Below are 19,507 nucleotides of genomic sequence, written 5' to 3'. Positions count from 1 at the left end.
CTTAACTGGGCAGGGAATTCCACAGATTCACAACCCTTTGGATGAAGAAGTTCCTCCTGACCTCAGTCCTACATCTGTTTCCCTTCATTTTGAGGCTATGCCCCCTAGTCCTAGTTTCACCTGCGAGTGGAAACAACCTCCCTGCCTCCACCTTATCTATTCCCTTCATAATCTTATATGTTGCTATAAGATCTCCCCTCATTCTTCTGAATTTCAATGAGTATAATCCTAGCCTACTCAGTCTGTCCTCATAATCCAACCCTCTCAACTCTGGAATCAACTGAGTGAATCTCCTCTGCACCCCCTCCAGTACTAGTATATCCCTTCTCAAGTCAGGAGACCAAAACTGCACACAGTTTTCCTGCATGGACTAGCTCTTGGAACTAGGGTATTATAGCCATAACAAGAACATGGCTGAGAGAAGTGCAGGACTGGCAGCTCAATATTCCTGGATACAGAAGCTACAGGCATGACAGAAGTACAAGTAAGTGAGGAGGGGGAGTTGCCCTTTTGATAAGGGAGGACATAACAACAGTGCTTAGAGAGGATATTCTTAAGGGGTCATCAAAAGAGGCCATACGATTAGAACGTAGAAACAAGGAGGGGGTGGTCACTCTGTTGGGATTGTATTATAGATCCCCAAATAGCCAAAGGGTACTAGAGGAGCAGAAGTGTAGAGAGATCGCAGATACCTATAGGAATAATAGAGTAGTATTGGTTGGAGATTTTAATTTCCTCTGTATTGACTTGGACACCCAGAGTAAAAGGCCTGGACGGGGTGGAATTTGTCAAATGTGTCCAAGAAAGTTTCTTAAATTAATAAGTAGAGGGCCCCAGTCAGGAGAGTGCAACACTGGACCCCCTCAGAGGAAATGAGGTCGGGCAAGTGACCGAAGTGTCAGTCAGAGAGCACTTTGGCTCCAATGACCATAACTCTCTTAATTTTAACATAGTTATGGAAAAAGATAGGACAGGCCCACAGGTTAAGGTGCCAAACTGAAGCAGAGCCAATTTTGGAGCCATTAGGCAAGATCTAGCAGCGGTTGATTGGGTGAGTCTGTTTGAAGGAAAGGAATGACTGGCGAATAGGAGGCTTTTAAAAGTGTGACATCAAGCGCCATGGACAGTATATCCTGTTGGGGTGAAGGGATCCCCCGGCTGACGAGGGATAGTGAGGCTCTGGTCAGGAAAAAGAAGAAGTCATACATTGGGTTTAAGCTATTAGACTCAAGTGAATCCCTAGATGACTATAAAATGTGTAGGAGCACACTTAAGAGCGATATCAGAAGAGCAAAGAAAGGGTATTAGATGGATCTGGCAGATACGGTTAAAGATAATCTCATGATGTTCTATAGCTATATTAAGAGAAAAAGTGTGGCTAGGGAGAGAATAGGTCCCCTTGCAAAAATCTCTCCAAGGGCCTCTGCAATTTCTTCCCTAGCATCCCACAACATCCGAGGATAGGCTTGATTAGGCCCAGGGTATTTATCCACTTTAATGCGATCTAAGGCGATAGGAATCTGGTGATATGTGCACAGTCCAAAACATCCCCACTTGTTTCCCTTATTTCTTTAGCATCCACAATTCTCTCCTCAGTGTTTACTGAGGAGAATTATTCATTAAAAATCTCCCCCACCTCTTGTGGCTTCACACATAGATGGCCATGCTTCAGAAAATCTTCTGAAGAGGGGTCCAGACCCGAAACGTCAGCTTTCCTGCTCCTCTGATGCTGTCTGGCCTGCTGTGTTCATCCAGCTCCACACCTTGTTATTTCAGACTCCAGTATCGGCAGTTCTACTATCCTTGGGAGGCCTTGGGTTTTTTAACTGAATGGGTATGTCAAGCTTGTCTCAGATCCAGATTTCTGGATTCTGGTTTTTTACAGTAGCATGAGAAGCTATTGGGGTCTCAACAGAGTTGGAAGCTTCAGTGAATTTCTCCTGGCTGCTACTCTCTCCGAATTTTCTCTTGATGCTTTTTTCCTCCTGAATTGGAGAACTGCATGTGAGAACCTGTGTCTGAATTTTCCATTTTTGCCAAGGGGTATGTTAATGGAATGTTACTATATTGGCATTAATTAATAATTGTTACTGTTTCTATTATTCTGTTAAGTTTCAAATAGAGTTATTATTCAAATTTCTTCTTTCTTTGTTTGTATTTTAACTATAGTGTTTAAATAAATTGTGTTTTGATTAATGTCATGTAGTTTGACTAGTTGCATTGTATCTGGAATAGACAATTTAAGTTTGCCTTTAAAATAAGAAAAAGTTAGCCTACACCTTATCTTCTTAAAATATTTTGAGGGGGTCTGGTCTGGTCTGGTCCATTACAGCAAACAGAACTCTATTTAGAGTCAGAGATAGTAGGAACTGCATATGCTGGAGAATCAGAGATAACAAGGTGTAGAGCTGGATGAACACAGCAGGCCAAGCAGCATCAGACCCTTAGGGTCTAGGCCCGAAACGTCAGCCTTCCTGCTCCTCTGATGCTGCTTGGCCTGCTGTGTTCATCCAGCTCTACACTTTGTTATCTCTATTTAGAGTCCCTCAGATAAAGACAGAATTACTCCTCCAGCAAGATGCAGTGGGTGGAGAATCTTTACCTCATTATGCACCATAAGTTAGTCTGAGTTATTTACAAATGCAGAAATGTTTCAACAGGAAACTTACGTAATGAATTGCATTCTTGCCAAGATTTACATTGTTAATGAAATATATATTGTTACACAGGGTTGGCCAATGGAATGCTTATCAGTCTTTAATAGAATTAGCAACAGACATACAGCAGATTGCCCAATCTGATTCTTCAAATATAGGCCAACCACGCAGTGTACACCACACCCAACTGCAATTGGAGAATGTATCATTGCTTCAAGTTTCACTGTGACATAACTGAAAAGTCTTTCTGATCAGAGGCAGAGCCTGATTGCAGGAACACCGCTAACTAACAGGTCAGACATGCCTGTTCCTGCAATAAGGCAGATCAACACATTTCCGGGCTGGCATCTTGTCACTACGGAACTTGGCGAGCTGGCGGCTGAAGTCAGTCCAATGGCAGTTGTGCAGGTAAATGGGCTGATCATGACTCTCCTCTTACAAACCATCCAATTCCCATTTCTGTCGACTTTCATGCTGACTAGCCGTTCATCCATTTAGTGTCAATTCAAGCCACTCCCCACTTGATTATTCTTTCCCATGATGTGGGCATGGCTGGCAAGGCCAATATTTGTTACCCATCCCTCTTGCTAAGGCTATTTCAGAGGGCAGTTAAGAGTCAACCCCATTGCTGACAGTCTGGAGTCACACGTAGGCCAGACCAGGTAAGGACTGACGATTTCCTTCCCTAGCAAACCCAATGGGATTACAACAATTCATTATATGAACGGTGACCATGAAACTAAGACCAGCATTTCATGCCAACTTTATTCGCTGAATTTAAGTTCATTTGAACAGGATTTGAACCTGCATCTGCAGAACATTAAATGAAACTCTGGGTTACTAATTACCACCATCTCCCCTTCATTCATGGGATGTAATTCTCATTAGAAATGCATCTGGTGCTTTTCCCCTTGTCATCTTGCCAAACTTAAAATAATTTTTGAATGAAGGCAAAATACCGTGGATGCTAGAAATCTGAAGCAACAACCTTCCTGCACACTGACCCTTGTGTGTATTAGTTGCTAACTCCAATGAGTTCCCCCTCCCATCTTCCTAACTGGGTAAATGTCACTCTCCATCTCTGCTAAGACAGAGAGGCAGCTGGAGGGTGTTTAAAAGTCAACTAAGAAATTGGTTTAGAGATGAGCAAAGTGCTTTAAATTACATGGAGAATCACCACAAGTGATGGTTGTGTGTACAGGAACCCAGGATGTCAATGAATGATGACTGAGAGGCACACCCTGCTATTGTGAGCTGTACTGTCTCGGAACAGATTAAATAAACAAAGAAAGATTCTCAAGTCATATGGGTTTGAGTACTCCGGTGATGAAGCAGATATCTCTGAATAGACGCTGGCTGGGTCGAAGGTGCTTAAACACCTTGTTGGTCAGATTAAATAAATTGGATTGGAGACTGTTCCCAGTCAGAAAGAGCTCGCTTAAGGGCCAAATGGTCTTTCCTTTCCCTGAGCTGGCCTTGTCCTTTGGGAATTAAAAGAAAAGAACACAGGGTCCATTTGATAGTCCAACAACATTACAGCTAAAGAAAGGAACAGCGCTGGTAGACAATACTGGTACAAGATGTAGTTAGTTTGGAGACACATGAGGATATATTTCCAGTGACAGGGCTGACAGTACCAGATGACACAGGTTTACAATCAGTGAGCGGGATGTTTGTTGAGTTGTTGTGATGTGGACTGAAAAGGTGGTGGATGCAGACTCCGCACCGGTTTTCAAAGGGAATTGGGTAAACATCTGAAAAGGAGAAATTTTCGAGGCTGTGGGGAAGTGTTGTGGGGATTAGTTCCAAAGATCTGACACAGGCATTATGGGTTGACAGGCCTTCTGCTGTGCAATGTCATTCTGTGATTCTCATCCGGCTCCAAAATGCACCATCCTCACTTCATGCAATCAGTGTTGTCCAGTGACACAACTGCATGATACTCTGATTGTCTCATTACATTAAATATTACCACCACGTAAAGGTAAATTTGTAGAGGAATTCGCAAGGTCGAACAAGGAACCCTTTCCCTATCTCATGAGGCCTGTAGGTGGCACTGTAGCCTTTGCTTTCGATGTCCAGTTTGATGCAGTACAGTAGGTCAGAGATGGACGGAGATGCTTTCCAGGGCCCAAACCTCACAACCGACTCCTTGTCCATGTCCAGGCCGTTCACAGCCTCATGGCATTTGACCGCGTCCTCCTCGTTTCTGACCACGCACACCGTTACGGTGGACTGACGAGAGGCCACAGCCTCTGCCCTGGCCACCCGCACCATCACCTCAATGTTTTCCTGGTAATTTGGCACCCTGGCCAGGAACTGCCTCCGGCCCACCATCTCGCCGAAGATCTTGGGCGAGTCTTCCAGCAGCTTGACCAGGGGCTCGATGCCGTAGTACAAGGCTTCCTGGTAGACTACCTCGGCCAGGCTGGGTGGGGGCTCTTGACCCCGGAGGAAGTCCAGCACATATTTGAAGTGAGTCCCATCCCGGTCGATGAAGTACCTCCCTTCTGAGTCCATCTTGGGTCTGGACTGACCACTAAACATCTCGGCCAGCTTGGACTTCGGATACTTGAGTAGAGTTCCAAGCGCGGTGGAGTAGATGTGACCTCCAACATTCAGACTGATCACTGACAAAGCCTAGAGAAACAATGCAAGAAGAATGAACTGGGAGAAGTAAAATCGTACCTTTCTGCAATCTCAGTCAATACCCCCCAACACTCGTCATTCATCCTGATTCATCGATCTCAAAGCTATTCCTCAGGAGTGCCTGTGAACTCAAAACATTGACAGTAAACAAATTCAAACTGGTGGATTGTAAATTCAATGAATAAATCTGGAATATCACAGCTTTCCAAATTATAAATGACAAAGGAGGCAAGCATGGCATTAATGAAATTAATTTGAATTTTAAAACTAAAATTTCATTCGTTCAGGAAATGAATCACTGGCTGAGCCAACACTCATTGCCCATGCCTAATTGCCAGAGGGCAGTGTGGGGTCAACCACGTCACTGTGAGTCTGGAGTCATGTGTAGGCCAGAGACACTAAGGATGGCAGATTTCTAGCCCTGAAGGGCATTAGATGGACTTTTGTGTAAGGTTAGCTTTTTAGTTGGATTTAAGGTTTTGGAGTAGATCTGTAGCTCGGGTTGTGGGTGTTGAGGTTGGTTGGCTCGCCGAGCTGGTTTGTTGTTCCGCAGATGTTTCGTTACTGTGCTTGGTAACATCCTCAGTGTAGCCTCCGATGAAGCGCCGGTGTGTTTTCCCGCCTGGTTTTTAAACTCTCAACTTTTTAAATTGAATTTGATTACCTGTCAGTGGGATTTGATCTTGTGTCCCCAGGATATTACCCTGGGACTCTGGATTACTACTGCAGTGACATTACCAGTACACCAGTCTTTTTATTGATGACCTTTTAAGACTGCAATACTTTCATTGTGTTAACATTGGAGACTTTCTGGAAATGCTTGCTGCCTGAGTCATTCTGAGGCACAGCCCAAACATTCCATTTCCATTTGGAAATGACAATTATTTGTTGTTCAAACATTGTTGAGCTGACCAACACAAGCCTACATGCATTCCAATGCTTGAGCAATACGAAATATTGTTACAGCAACATGGGAACAGGCGTTGGCTATTCAGCCCCTTGAGACTGTTTCATGTCACTAAGTGATGACTGCAACACCTTCTGACTCTATCTACTTACCTTGGTAGATGGATCTGTCAATTTTCAATCAATCTTGCCTCAACACATTTTTGTTTGGAGGCAAGCGTTCTAGGGTTCCGCTGCCAGATTGTTGATAACAGACTAGCAAGTTGAAGGTTGTGAATTCAAATGGGAAGAGGTGAAATTGAGTTCAGTGAATCGGGTAGTTTGAAGAATATTGTGAAAAACCGGCCTTCAAGGATACATCTAACTGTAGCCTCGTTAAGCCTGATCCTGGACGTTAACTAATTCTCTCAGTGACCAGAGGCTCAGTAGATCACGAGGGACTGAGGAACTAATCTGGTGAAGGACCCAACATGCAGGAGGGACCTCCTTGATGTCAGCCATACCAGCCTGTCTGTTACAGACACATGCCACTGATAAAAATGACCACTATCCATTAGACCATGTCTAGCATGCACACTGAGGACACAGGCGAGGAAACTCATGTCTTGTGGTGTTACCACTGCACTAGGAATTGAACAGTAATACCACAGTCTGTGAGGTGGTGGCAAAATGGTAATGTTGCTGGACTATAATCCAGAGACATGGAATCAAATCCCACCACAGCAGCTGGTAGAGTTTAAATTCAGTTAATACATCTGGAATCAAAAGTTAGCAGGGCAGCATGGTGGCTCAGTGGTTAGCACTGCTGCCAGAGACATAGGTTTGATTCCACCCTTGGTAACTGTCTATGTGGAGTTTACACATTCTCGCTGTGTCAGCTTGGGTTTCCTCCGGGTGCTCCAGTTTCCTCCCACAGTCCAAAGATGTGCAGGTTAGGTGGATTCTAAATTGCCCATAGTATCCAGGGATGTACAGGCTAGGTGGATTGGCCATGGGTAATGCAGGGTTACTGCGATAGAGTAGGGGTTGCAGGTCTGTGTGGGATGCTCTTTGGAGCGTCAGTGTGGACTCAATGGGCTGAATGGCCTGCTTCCATACTGTAGGAATTCTATTGCTAATGAGCATGGAATTATCAGTCTTTGTGAAACACGTGTGGTTCACTAGTGCCCTTTAAGGAAGGAAATCTGCTGTCTTTACCTGGTCTGGCCTAAATGCAAGTATTAACTTGATGAAATTGTTGAGCAAGTCACTCAGTTCTAGTGCAATTAGGGGTGGACCACCAAATACTGGTTCAACTGGTGATGCCCACATCCCATGGGGAAAAGAAATACAACGCTCCTCAATCACTAGCAAACTCAGTGAATGCAGTGGGAGTATGCCCTTCAATAAAGGGGTCTTGATACAGCAAATGAAGAGTAAGAGTTTCTGCTGGATTAAAGGTCAATCAGCAGGAGACAGATTTAACATGATTTGGTAAAAAAAAATCTAGAAAAACCTTTGGTTACACTGGAGTTATTGAGATCTGGAATGCGTGGTCTGAAACGGTGAAGAAGTAGCTTCCACAATAAGGGCAAAAAAAAACCAAAGAACCGCAGATGCTGGATATCAGAACCAAAAACAGAAATAATTAGGAAAACTCAGAAGCTCTGGTAGCATCTGTGGAGAGAGAAAGCAGAGTTAAAGTTTGAGGTCCAGTTTGGAAGAAGGGTCACCAGACATAAATGTTAGCTCTGCTTTCTTTCCACAGATGCTGACAAACCTGTCTGTGTTTTTGTTCCACAATAAGGAAATTGGATAAATATTTAGAACATGAGAATTAGGAGCTGGAGCAGACCATTCAGGCCCTTGAGCCCGTTCTGCCATTTGATACAATCATGGCTGGTCTCATCTCAGCCTCAGCTCCACTCTGCTGCCTGCTCTCCATAATCTTTCAAACCATTTAATGTAAAGGGGAAAATCTATGCTGAGTTGTATTTGGAAAAGGTGGACCAAATGGATGGCTAAGTGCACAGCCACCCCGGCTATGATAGGCTGAATGGCCTCCTTCTGTGCTGTAATATGCAGCACCAAGTATACTTGAGTGGGGAATGTCAACCTCCGGAAGCAAGCAAACTACATCTGAACCCCGAGAGGAGCCGGCCTTAGACAGAGCTCAGTGATTCTTGTAGTAGGCTTTGCCAACAGCATTTTGCCAAGGGGCCTGGGTAGAACATGAGGCTGATATAGAACATACAATATGGAAGCAGGCCATTCTGCCCATTGAGTCCAGCCCGACCCTCCAAAGACCATCCCACCCAGCCTCAACCCCCTACCCAATCCCTGTAACCCTGCATTTCCCACCTAGCCTGCACACTATGGCCATTTTAGCATGGCCCAATCACCCTAACCTGCATGTCTTTGGACTGTGGGAGGAAACTGGAGTACCCAGAGGAAACCCACACAGACACAGGGAGAACGTGTAAACTCCACATTGATAGTTACCCAAGGCTGGAATTGAACCCAGACCCCTGACGCTGTGAGGCAGCAGTGTTAACCCCAGAGCCACCGTGCCATGGAGCAAAAGGAAAATATATGGCAGAGTCTGCACTCAGGTCAGGCACAAAGGGAGGGAGTTTGGTTTCTTGGAGTATAGCCATCACTCAAGCTGCGCCAAGAAAGGACTCCTTAACCTAACACGAAAATTGATGTTGATCAATGTTCCTGGGCCGGAGGCTTCATCGCATGATCTCCAACCTCCTTTCATTCCTCCCCCTACTCTCCTTGTGTTTAGCTGTAGGCTGGTGAGGAGCTATGAGGACAAATACACCAGGAAACCAATAGGAAAGTGAACGGTGTCTCTTTGCTTGATTAGATTGAGTCATAGAGTATTTACAGCATGAAAACAGGCCCTTCAGCCCATTGTGTCCATGCTGGTCATTAACCATCCATCTATTCTAACGCCATTTTCCAGCCCTTGGCCTATGCCTTGTATCTATGGTGTTTTAAGTGTTTATTTATACTAAAGAAAGAACAAAGGACAATATGGCACAGGAACAGGCCCTTCAGCCCACCAAACCTGCGCCGTCACATTTTGCCCTTCCATACTATAACTGTCTTCACTTATAGGATCCGTATCTCTCTATTCCCTTCCTCTTCATGTATTCATCCAGGTGCTACTTAAATACCGCTATTGTGTCTGCCTCCACCACCTCCTCTGACAGCACATTGCAGGCACTCACCACCCTTTGTGTGAAAAACTTGCACATCTCTTCTAAACTTCTCCTCTTGCATCTTGAACCTGTATCCCATAGTAATTGACCCTTCCACCCTGGGAAAAACACCTCATACTTTCCACTCTATCCATGCCTTTCACAATCTTATAAACTTATATCAGGTCGCCCCTCAACCTCCTGCGATCCAGTGAAAACAAATCCAGTCTATCCAACATTTCTTCATAGCTAAAATCACCCATACCAGGCAACATCCTGATAAACTTTATCTGTACCCTCTCCTAACCACCCTTATCCTTCTGGTATTGTCGTGACCAGAATTGTACACAACATTCCAAGTGTGGCCAAACTAAAGTTCTATAAAGCTGCAGCATAACTTGCCTATCCTTATACTCATTGCTCCTTCCAATGAAGGCAAGCATGCCATAAGCCTTTTTTACTACCTTGTCTACCTATGATACCTTCTTCAGTGATCTGTGGGACCTGAACACCCAGAACCCCTGCGTAACAATACTCCTAGGGGTTCTGCCATTCACAGTATACCTTCTACCTGAAATTGACATTCCAAAATGCATCACCTCATATTTGTCTGGATTAAACTCCATTCGCCATTTTTCTGCCCATGTCTCCAGCTGATCTGTATCCTACTGTATCCTTTGACAATCCTCCTCACTATCTACAACTCCAAAAATCTTTGTATCATCCACAAACTTACTAATTATACCAGCTACATTTTCCTCCAAATCATTTATGTAGATCATGAACAACAGACGTCCAAGCACTGATCCCTGAGAGCCACCTCTAGTCACAACCCTCCATTCCGAAAAGTATCCTTCCACCACTACTGTCTATCTCCAATGACTAAGCCAGTTCTGCATCCATCTTGCCGGCTCACTCCTGATACCATGTGACTTCACCTTTTGTACCAGGCTGCCATGAGGGACCTTGTCAAAGGCTTTACTGAAGTCTACGTAGACAACATCAACCACTTTTCCTTCATCAATCATCTTCGTCACCTCCTCAAAAAACTCGATCAAGTTAGTGAGGCATGACCTCCCCCACATAAAACCATGCTGTCTATTGCTAATAAGTCCATTTGTTTCTAAATGCGTATAGATCCTGACCCTGAGAATATTTTCTGATAACTTCCCTACCACTGACGTGAGACTCCCAGGTCAGTAGTTTCCAGGATTATCCTTGTTACCCTTCTTAAACAATGGGACAATGTTGGCTATTCTCCAGTCCTCTGGGACCTCACCTGTGGCCAAAGAGGATACAAAAAATGTCTGTCATTGCTCCAACAATTTGTTCTCTTGCCTCCCTCAATATTCTGGGATAGATCCCAACAGATCTGGGGCATTATCTATCTTGATTTAAATACTTCTTAAATGTTTTGAGGGTTCTCACCTCTACCCTTTGAAGTGCAGATTTCCAGAAAGCCACCAGCCTCTGGGTGAAAACATTTTTCCTCAAAACCCTTCTAAACGTTAAGCTTCTTACTCCTGTGCCCCTTGGTTGTTGCCCTCCCCCTACAAAAGGGAAAAATTTCATTCTATCTATATTCCTAGAAATTTGTGCACCTCCATCAATATCCTCTCAGCCTTCCCAGCTGTATGGAAGACAATCTGAACGTATCCAGTCCCTCTTCATCGCTAAAATGCTCCATCCCAGGCAGCATCCTGGTGAATCTCCTCTGTATCCCATCTAGTGCAATCACATCTCATCTATAGTGTGGTAGCCAGAACTGCACATTGTTCTCCAGCTATGGCCTAACCAAACTGCTGTACAACCCCAACATAACCGCCCTGCTGTTATAATCTATGCCTCAATTGATAAAAACAAGTGTCCCGTCAGGGAGGAGCCAAAGGCAAGCTGGCTTTCAGAGGCTACCACCAAATTTGCCACCAGTTTGGGACAATTGGAAGACACCTCCCTTGACCTGACAAGTAGGTCACCACAATTTCAAATCTTGCCTGTCGGCTGAGAAGACAGGTGATTGGTGTATTAAGACCCTCAAATGTCCATTTAATTGATGAGTGAAGGGCCTTAGCTTGAGAAGGCCATTGAATCTGCTGCTCGGAACGCTTTGTGAGTTGGTGAGAAGGGAGTGAGATTCTTGCCAGGGTCAACTCACCCAATTGCACCCCCTCCTCACAATGGGAAGGACTGCACCTACTTCTTCTATAAATTGAGGAATTGTTTGAACAATAGGAAGGATGTGCTTGCACTGGAGGGGGTGCAGAAGATCTTCACCGGGGTGCTGCCTGGGATGGAGCATTTCTGTGATGAAGAGAGGCTGGATAGGCTCGGGTTGTTTTCGTTGGAGCAGAGAAGGCGGAGGGGGACCCTGCTTGAGATGTATAAAATTACGAGGGGCATGGACAGGGTGGATAGAAAGCAGCTGTTCCCCTTAGTTGAAGGGTCAAAATATGATGAAAAGCAAGGGGTATAGAGAGGATTTAAGGGAAACCTTTTCACCCAGAGGGTGGTGGAAATTTGGAATGCACTGCCTGGGATGGTAGTTGAGGTAGGAAACCTCTCAACCTTTAAAAAGTACTTGGATGAGCTCTTGAAATTGTCAAAACTTTCAAGGCTATTGGCCTAGTTGGGGAACATGGGAATAGTATAGGCAGTAGTGTATTTTTAGCAGTACAGACTTGATGGATCGAAGGTCCTCTTTTGTACCGTATGATCCTATGATTCTTCCCCAGCCCCAATCCTCCACCACCATGTCCCTGGGTTCTGAACTCCTTGGTCATTGGAAACATTCTCCCTGTGTTTATATGTTTCTATGAGATCTTCTAAACTCCAGTGAACATAATCTTAATCGACCCACTCTCTCTTCACCTCACAAGGAGAATTTTACAAGTTACAACCTATTCTCTCTCCACTGGATTCCCAAGGGGCAAGCTGGGGTCTTGAGGATGAAAGTATCACTGATCTTTGATTGGCCAGCAGCTTCTGGTCACCAGGGTTGCCAGTAATCTATCTAGAGTCAAAGACTCTGCTTCTACCAATGCACTGATTTGTGAGATAGCAGGACTGATGGACGAAGAGAGAGTGGGTCGATTAAGATTATGTTCACTGGAGTTTAGAAGATCTCATAGAAACAAATAAACACAGGGAGAATGTTTCCAATGACCAAGGAGTTCAGAACCCAGGGGTCACAGCCTAAAAATACAGGCTAGGCCATTTGGGACTGAGATGAGAAGAAATTTCTTCACCCAGAGGGTGGTGAGCCTGTGGAATTCTCTGCCACAGAAAGCAGTTGAGGTCAAAATATTGAATGTTTCCAAGAAGGAGTTTGATCTCTTTAGCCCTAGGACATATATGTAAGGGTATGGGGAGAAAGCAGGACCATGGCACTGAATTGGATGATCAGTCATGACCGTATTGAATGGCACAGCAGGCTTGAAGGGCTGAATGGCCTACTCCTGCTCCAATTTTCACCATAGTCCCTGAGGACCACACGGCTGCTCTGTCATTAGAAAGAGAGAGAGAGTGGTTTAACCTGAAGGTCTGCATATCGGACAAGGGGAGAAAGACAGTCCTTGATGGTAACCTCAGCTGGTGCGGGCATTGAACCCACACTGTTGGCATCACTCTGCATCACATACCAGCCTTCCAGCCAACTGACAATGTATGGGCTGAGAGAGCGGGAACGGGGAACTGTGTTGGATGATCAGCCATGATCATACTGAATTGTGGGGCAGGCCCAAAGGGCCGAATGGCCTACTCCTGCTCCCATTTTCTACATTTCACGACCATTTCAAGAAAAGAGTTCCAAAGACTCACTACAGAAAAAAAATTCTCTGCATTTTTGTCGTAAATGGATGATGTCTGATTTTTAAACAGTGAGCGGTGAGTACTTGATTCTCCCACATCCACCCTGTTAAAACCCCTCAGCATCTTGCATGATTCAATCAAGCCACATCTTATTCTCTCAACTCTAACACATACAAACCTAAACTGTCTAGCCTTTCCTCATTAGACAATCAACCCATTTCAGGTATTAATCTGGGAAACCTTCTCTGACCTGCTTCCAATGCATGTACGTCCTCCCTAAGTAAGGAGATCAGGTAAATACCAACATGAAGTAGCAGGGCTGAATGGCCTGTTTCTGTGCTGTAATTTTGTGTAATTCTAGAGCAAATCTCAGAATCTCCTGGAAGGAAAAAATATAATGGCTTGAATGTTGTCAATGAAGAGGTAATGAGGTTCATTCCAGTTGCCGGACAGTAATTGCTTTTCCCAGCTGGTGACTATTGGCACTAGTTGGTCAAGGGCTGGTTTGCAAACAGTCATTGGCTTTTTCTAAGATAACAAGGTGCAGAGCTGGATGAACACAGCAGGCCAAGCAGCATCAGAGGAGCAGGAAAGCTGACGTTTCGGGCCTAGACTCTTCTTCAGAAATAAATAGGGAGAGAGGGGGAGGCGGATAGAAGATGGATAGAGGAGAAGGTAGGTGGAGAGGAAACAGACAGGTCAAAGAGGCAGGGATGGAGCCAGTAAAGGTGAGTGTAGGTAGGGGGATGCGGTCTCCTGCAGTTTTGGGCCTCCTGCAGTGCCACAACGATGCCACCTGAAGGTTGCAGGAATAGCAACTCATATTCCACTTGGGAATCCTGCAGCCCAATGGTATCAATGTGGATTTCACAAGCTTCAAAATCTCCCCACCCCCTACCTCATCCCAAAACCAGCCCAGCTCGTCCCCGCCTCCCTAATCTGTCCTTCCTCCCACATATCCCCTCCTCCCACCTCAAGCCCCACCCCCATCTCCTACCTATTAATCTCATCCTGCCCCCTTGACCTGTCCGTCCTCCCTGGACTGACCTATCTCCTCCCTAACTCCCTACCTACACTCACCTTTCCTGGCTCCATCCCCACCTCTTTGACCTGTCTGTCTCCTCTCCACCTATCTTCTCCTCTATCCATCTTCTATCCGCCTCCCCTTCTCTCCCTATTTATTTCAGAACCCCCTTCCCCTCCCACATTTCTGAAGAAGGGTCTAGGTCTGAAACGTCAGCCTTCCTGCTCCTCTGATGCTGCTTGGCCTGCTGTGTTCATCCAGCTCTACACCTTGTTATCTCAGATTCTCCAGCACCTGCAGTTCCTACTATCTCTGATTAGCTTTTTCTAGCTGACCTGAAGCATCAACTCTCCTGGTCCTCTGATGCTGCATGGCCTGCAGTGTTCCTCCAGCTCCACACTGTGTTGTTTCAAAGTTATCATTTGTTGTTTCTTGTTTATCGGCCTTTTAAAGCCTCTCCCATCCATAACATTTAAAAATTCAAATAAACGTGTTGTTTTTTATGGAATGTGAGCATCCATAATGACTTGAGCTGAGTGGCCATTTTAGAGGGTGGTTTTGAGTCGACCACATTGCTATGGATCTGGAGTCACGTAGCGACAAACCGGGTAAGGATGGAAGAATTCATTTCCTAAAAGACATTAGTGGACAGACAAGATTTTTTTCAAAAAAAAATCACCACCAGGCATGCTTTTAGCTCCAAACTCAGTAAACCGAAACAGAAATTGCAGGGAAAAAAAAACTCGGAGGGTCTGGCAGCATCTGAGGAGAGAAAGCAGAGTTAACGTTTCAGGTCTATTATTCTGGAGCTCTGGATTGCTAGTCTGGTGACATTATCATTACACTGCCACCTTCACCAAATAAAAACATAAGAAATAGGAGCAGGAGTAGGCCATCTGGCCCATCGAGTCTGCTCTGCCATTCAATAAGATCATGGCTGATCTTTTCATGGACTCAGCTCAACTTACCCACCCCCCTCCCCCACCTGCCCCCCCCCCCCACTTACCATAGTCCTTAATTCCTTTACTGTTTAAAAATCTATTTATCTTTGCTTTAAAAATATTTAATGAGGTAGCCTCAAACACTTCACTGGGCAGGGAATTCCACAGATTCACAACCCTCTGGGTGAAGTTCCTCCTCAACGCAGTCCTAAATCTGCCCCACCCCCTTTACTTAGAGGCTATGCCCCCTAGTCCTAGTTTCACACACCAGTGGAAACAACCTCCCTGCTTCTATCTTATCTATTCCTTTCATAATTTTATATGTTTCTATAATTTGTCCTCCCCACGCGGGGAATTGGTTTGGGTGTGTGGAACTTTGAAATTGGTGCTCCCGGATCCATATGTACGTGTCCCCCACACCGAGACAGAGAGCCCCCCACCTCCCCCACCTCCACTATACTCCAGGAAGGAAAAGGGAGGAGATTTTAACAAAACAGTGAAAGTCATCTGTACCCATCCCCCATACTCTGTAAAAACACAACTGCTCTCAGAGAGATGGCAGGATGGTGAGAGTGAAAGAAAGAGTGAAGGACAGAGAGGAGAAAGAGCAACACAGAAGGAGGAAAGGGAAAGACAAACAGAGCTGGGATAAAAAGAGATGAAGTGATACCGAGGGGGGATCAGAGAGGAAGAGGGAGAGACAGAGAGAGAAGGAACAAGAGAGAGAGAAACTGAGAGTAGAGGAGGGAAGGAGAAACAACAGAGAGGAGGGACAGAGAAAATGGGGGAGAAAAGAAGGGGTAGGAGAGAATGAGAAGGGGAGATAGGGAGAGGAAAGAGAAAAGAGGAGATGAGCAGAGAGAGAGAGAGAGAGAGAAGGAAGTAACAGTCTAGGAACTATCCATTACAGAATTAGCAGCAACTTTTTAGCCAGAGACAAAAGTTAAAACTTACACTTTGAGGGCTGCCCATGTTGGTTTTCGCAGACGTTCCTCTGGAGCCGGTGGAACTCATTCTGTCTGTCTGTCTGTTTGTCTCTGTGTGTCCCAGCTGCTCGGCAATACAGAACCAGAGGCACCTGCCAAAGGAATTTTCTCTCCTACGTAAACAGTCAGGTGGAATTGGGCGGGCCAGCATTGCCACTCAGCACTCGTGCCACAAAGACACGAATACAATCCTGCTGGAGAGCAAGGCAACAATTTAACATCACAGTGCACAGGCTGTGGTGTTCATTCAACATGGAGTGGAACTCGCTCGATTAAAGCAATTTATGAAACATATTCACATAACAAATCAGGTCCATAGCTCCCTGAAAGTGACCACACAAGTAAATAGAGTGGTAAAGAAGGCGTATGGCATGCTTGCCTTTATTGGTTGGGGAATTGAGTACAAGAGTCAGGATGTCATGTTGCAACTTTATAAGACTTTTGGTTAGGCCACAGAGTATTGCATTCAATTCTGGTTTCCACATTACAGGAAGGATGTGGAGGCTTTGGAGAGGGCGCAGAAGAGGTTTTCCAGAATTTCGCCTGGATAAAAGGGTATGAGCAATAAGGAGAGGCTAGAAAAACTCAGGTTGTTTTCTCTGGAGCAGCAGAGGCTGCAGGGAGACCTGATAGAAATGTGTAAACTTATGAGAGGTGTAGATAGGGTTGACAGTCAGAAGCTTTTCCCCAGAGTTGAAATGCATAATATTAGGGGACATGCATTTAAGGTGGGGAGGGAAAACTCAAAGGAGATGTGAGGGGCAAGTTTTTTACACAGAGTGGTAGGTGTCTGTAACACACTGCTGGGCTGGTGGTGGAGGCAGATATGGTAGGAGTGTTTAAAGGACTTTTAGATAAACATGTGAAAATGCAGGGAATGGAGGGATATGGACCAAGGGCAGGCAGAAAGGATTAGTTTAACTTGGAGTCATGTCCGGCACAACATTGAAGGTCGAAGGGCCAATTTGTGTGCTGTACTGTTCTATGTTTTATGTTCTAAATCATTAAAAGAGAGACAGGAAGTTGAAAAAGTGATTGAAAAATGATTTGGGGTACTCAGATGTACACATTTTCATAAATCTGGGCACCATACTACAGGAAGGATATGACTGGGAAGGTGATGGTATCATTGGATTAATAATTGAAAGCCTGAGGTTCTGGTGACACAGACCTGATTCTCACCATACTGCATGCTGAAATTTAATTTCAATAGGGTTCTGAAGAAGGGTCACTGGATTCGAAACATTAACTCTGCTTTCTCTCCACAGATGCTGGCAGACCTGCTGAGTTTTTCCAGCTGTTTCTGATTTCCAACATTCGCAGTTCTTTCAGAGATAGTAGGAACTGCAGATGCTGGAGAATCCGAGACAACAAGGTGCAGAGCTGGATGAACACAGCAGGCCAAGCAGCATCATAGGAGCAGAAAGGCTGACATTTCGGGCCTAGACCCTTCATCAGAAAAGGGGGAGGGGAAGGGGGTTCTGAAATAAATAGGGAGAGAGGGGGAGGCGGATAGAAGATGGACAGAGGAGAGGATAGATGGAGAGGAAACAAACAAGACGAAGAGGCGGGGATGGAGCCAGTAAAGGTGAGTGTAGATGGGGAGTTAGGAAGGGGATAGGTCAGTCCAGGGAGGACGGACAGGTCAAGGGGGCGGGATGAGGTTAGTAGGTAGGAGATGGGAGTGCAGCTTGAGGTGGGAGGAGGGGATAGGTGGGAGGAAGAACAGGTTAGGGAGGCGGAGATGAGCTGGACTGGTTTTGGGATGCGGTAGGGGGAGGGGAGATTTTGAAGCTTGTGAAATCCACATTGATACCATTGGGCTGCAGGGTTCCCAAGCAGAATATGAGTTGCTATTCCTGCAACCTTCGGGTGGCATCGTTGTGGCACTGTAGGAGGCCCAGGATGGACATGTCGTCTGAGGAATGGGAGGGGGAGTTGAAATGGTTCGCGACTGGGAGGTGCAGTTGTTTATTGCGAGCCGAGCATAGGTGTTCTGCAAAGCAGTCCCCGAGCCTCCGCTTGGTTTCCCCAATGTAGAGGAGGCCACAACGGGTACAGCGGATGCAGTATACCACATTGGCAAATGTGCAGGTAAACATCTGCTTGATGTGGAAAGTCTTCTTGGGGCCTGGGATGGGGGTGAGGGAGGAGGTATGGGGGCAGGTGTAGCACTTCCTGCGGTTGCAGGGAAAAGTGTCGGGTGTGGTGGGGCTGGAGGGGAGTGTGGAGCGGACAAGGGAGTCACGGAGAGAGTGGTCCCTCCGGAAAGCAGATAAGGGTGGGGAGGGAAAGATGTCTTTGGTGGTGGGGTCGGATTGCAGATGGCGGAAGTGTCGGAGGATGATGCGTTGGATCCGGAGGTTGGTGGGGTAGTACGTGAGGACGAGGGAAATTCTTTTTTAGTTCTTATTGCGTGGACGGGGTGTGAGGGATGAGTTGCAGGAGATGTGGGAGACACGGTTGAGGGCGTTCTCGACCACTGAGGAGGGGAAGTTACGGTCCTTGAAAAACGAGGACAACTGAGATGTACGGGAGTGGAATGCCTCATCCTGGGAGCAGATGCGGCGGAGGTGAAGGAATTGGGAATAGGGGATGGCATTTTTGCAGGAAGATGGGTGGGAGGAGGAGTATTCTAGGTAGCTGTGGGAGTCGGTGGGCTTGAAATGAATATCGGTTTCTAGGTGGTTGCCGGAGATGGAGACAGAGAGGTCCAGGAATAAGAGAGAGGTATTAGAGATGGTCCAGGTGAACTTAAGGTTGGGGTGGAAGGTGTTGGTGAAGTGGATGAACTATTCGAGCTCCTCGTGGGAGCACGAGGCGGCGCCGATACAGTCATCAATGTAACGGAGGAAGAGGTGGGGTTTAGGGCCAGTGTAGGTACGGAAGAGGGATTGTTCCAATTAACCTACAAAGAGGCAGGCGTAGCTTGGGCCCATGCGGGTACCCATGGCCACCACCTTTGTCTGTAGGAAGTGGGAGGAATTGAAAGAGAAGTTGTTGAGGTGAGGACGAGTTCGGCTAAGCGGATGAGGGTGTCAGTGGAGGGGGACTGTTCGGGCCTGCGGGACAGGAAGAAGCGGAGGGCCTTTAGGCCATCTGTATGGGGAATGCAAGTGTAGAGGGACTGGACGTCCATGGTAAAGATGAGGTTTTTGGGGACCGGGGAATTGGAAGTTCTGGAGGAGGTGGAGTGCGTGGGTGGTGTCACGGACATAGGTAGGGAGTTCCTGGACCAAGGGGGAGAAAATGGAGTCCAGATAGTTGGAGATCAGTTCGGTGGGGCAGGAGCAGGTGGAGACAATGGGTCGACCAGGGCATTCAGGTTTGTGGATTTTGGGAAGGAGAT

The 19,507-nt window shown here is 46.0% G+C and overlaps 1 protein-coding gene across 1 annotated transcript; it reads right to left on the bottom strand.

The window, feature by feature from the left end:
- Positions 1 to 2,741: 2,741 nt before the first annotated feature.
- On the bottom strand, positions 2,742 to 16,421 carry LOC109917068 (BTB/POZ domain-containing protein KCTD14). The gene is made up of 2 exons (XM_048598074.1): positions 16,127 to 16,421; positions 2,742 to 5,297 (listed from the first exon to the last, which is right to left on the bottom strand). Exons 1-2 carry the CDS (start codon positions 16,307 to 16,309, stop codon positions 4,626 to 4,628), a joined length of 855 nt encoding a protein of 284 aa, XP_048454031.1. The 5' UTR covers positions 16,310 to 16,421; the 3' UTR covers positions 2,742 to 4,625.
- Between the last annotated feature and the right edge of the window lie 3,086 nt (positions 16,422 to 19,507).

The sequence above is a fragment of the Rhincodon typus genome, chromosome 6, assembly GCF_021869965.1.
Source record: "Rhincodon typus isolate 14 chromosome 6, sRhiTyp1.1, whole genome shotgun sequence".
NCBI lineage: Eukaryota > Metazoa > Chordata > Chondrichthyes > Orectolobiformes > Rhincodontidae > Rhincodon > Rhincodon typus.
This window is presented reverse-complemented; position numbering and strand designations above follow the sequence as displayed.

What these genes read in the sequence shown, in the direction of transcription:
- LOC109917068 (XM_048598074.1), bottom strand. Translation starts at nt 16,309, where the DNA reads ATGCTGGCCCGCCCAATTCCACCTGACTGTTTACGTAGGAGAGAAAAT. An exon ending in ACATGGGCAGCCCTCAAAGT is followed by an intron (nt 5,298 to 16,126) that starts GTAAGTTTTAAC and finishes TTGTTTCTCTAG; the next exon opens with GCTTTGTCAGTGATCAGTCT.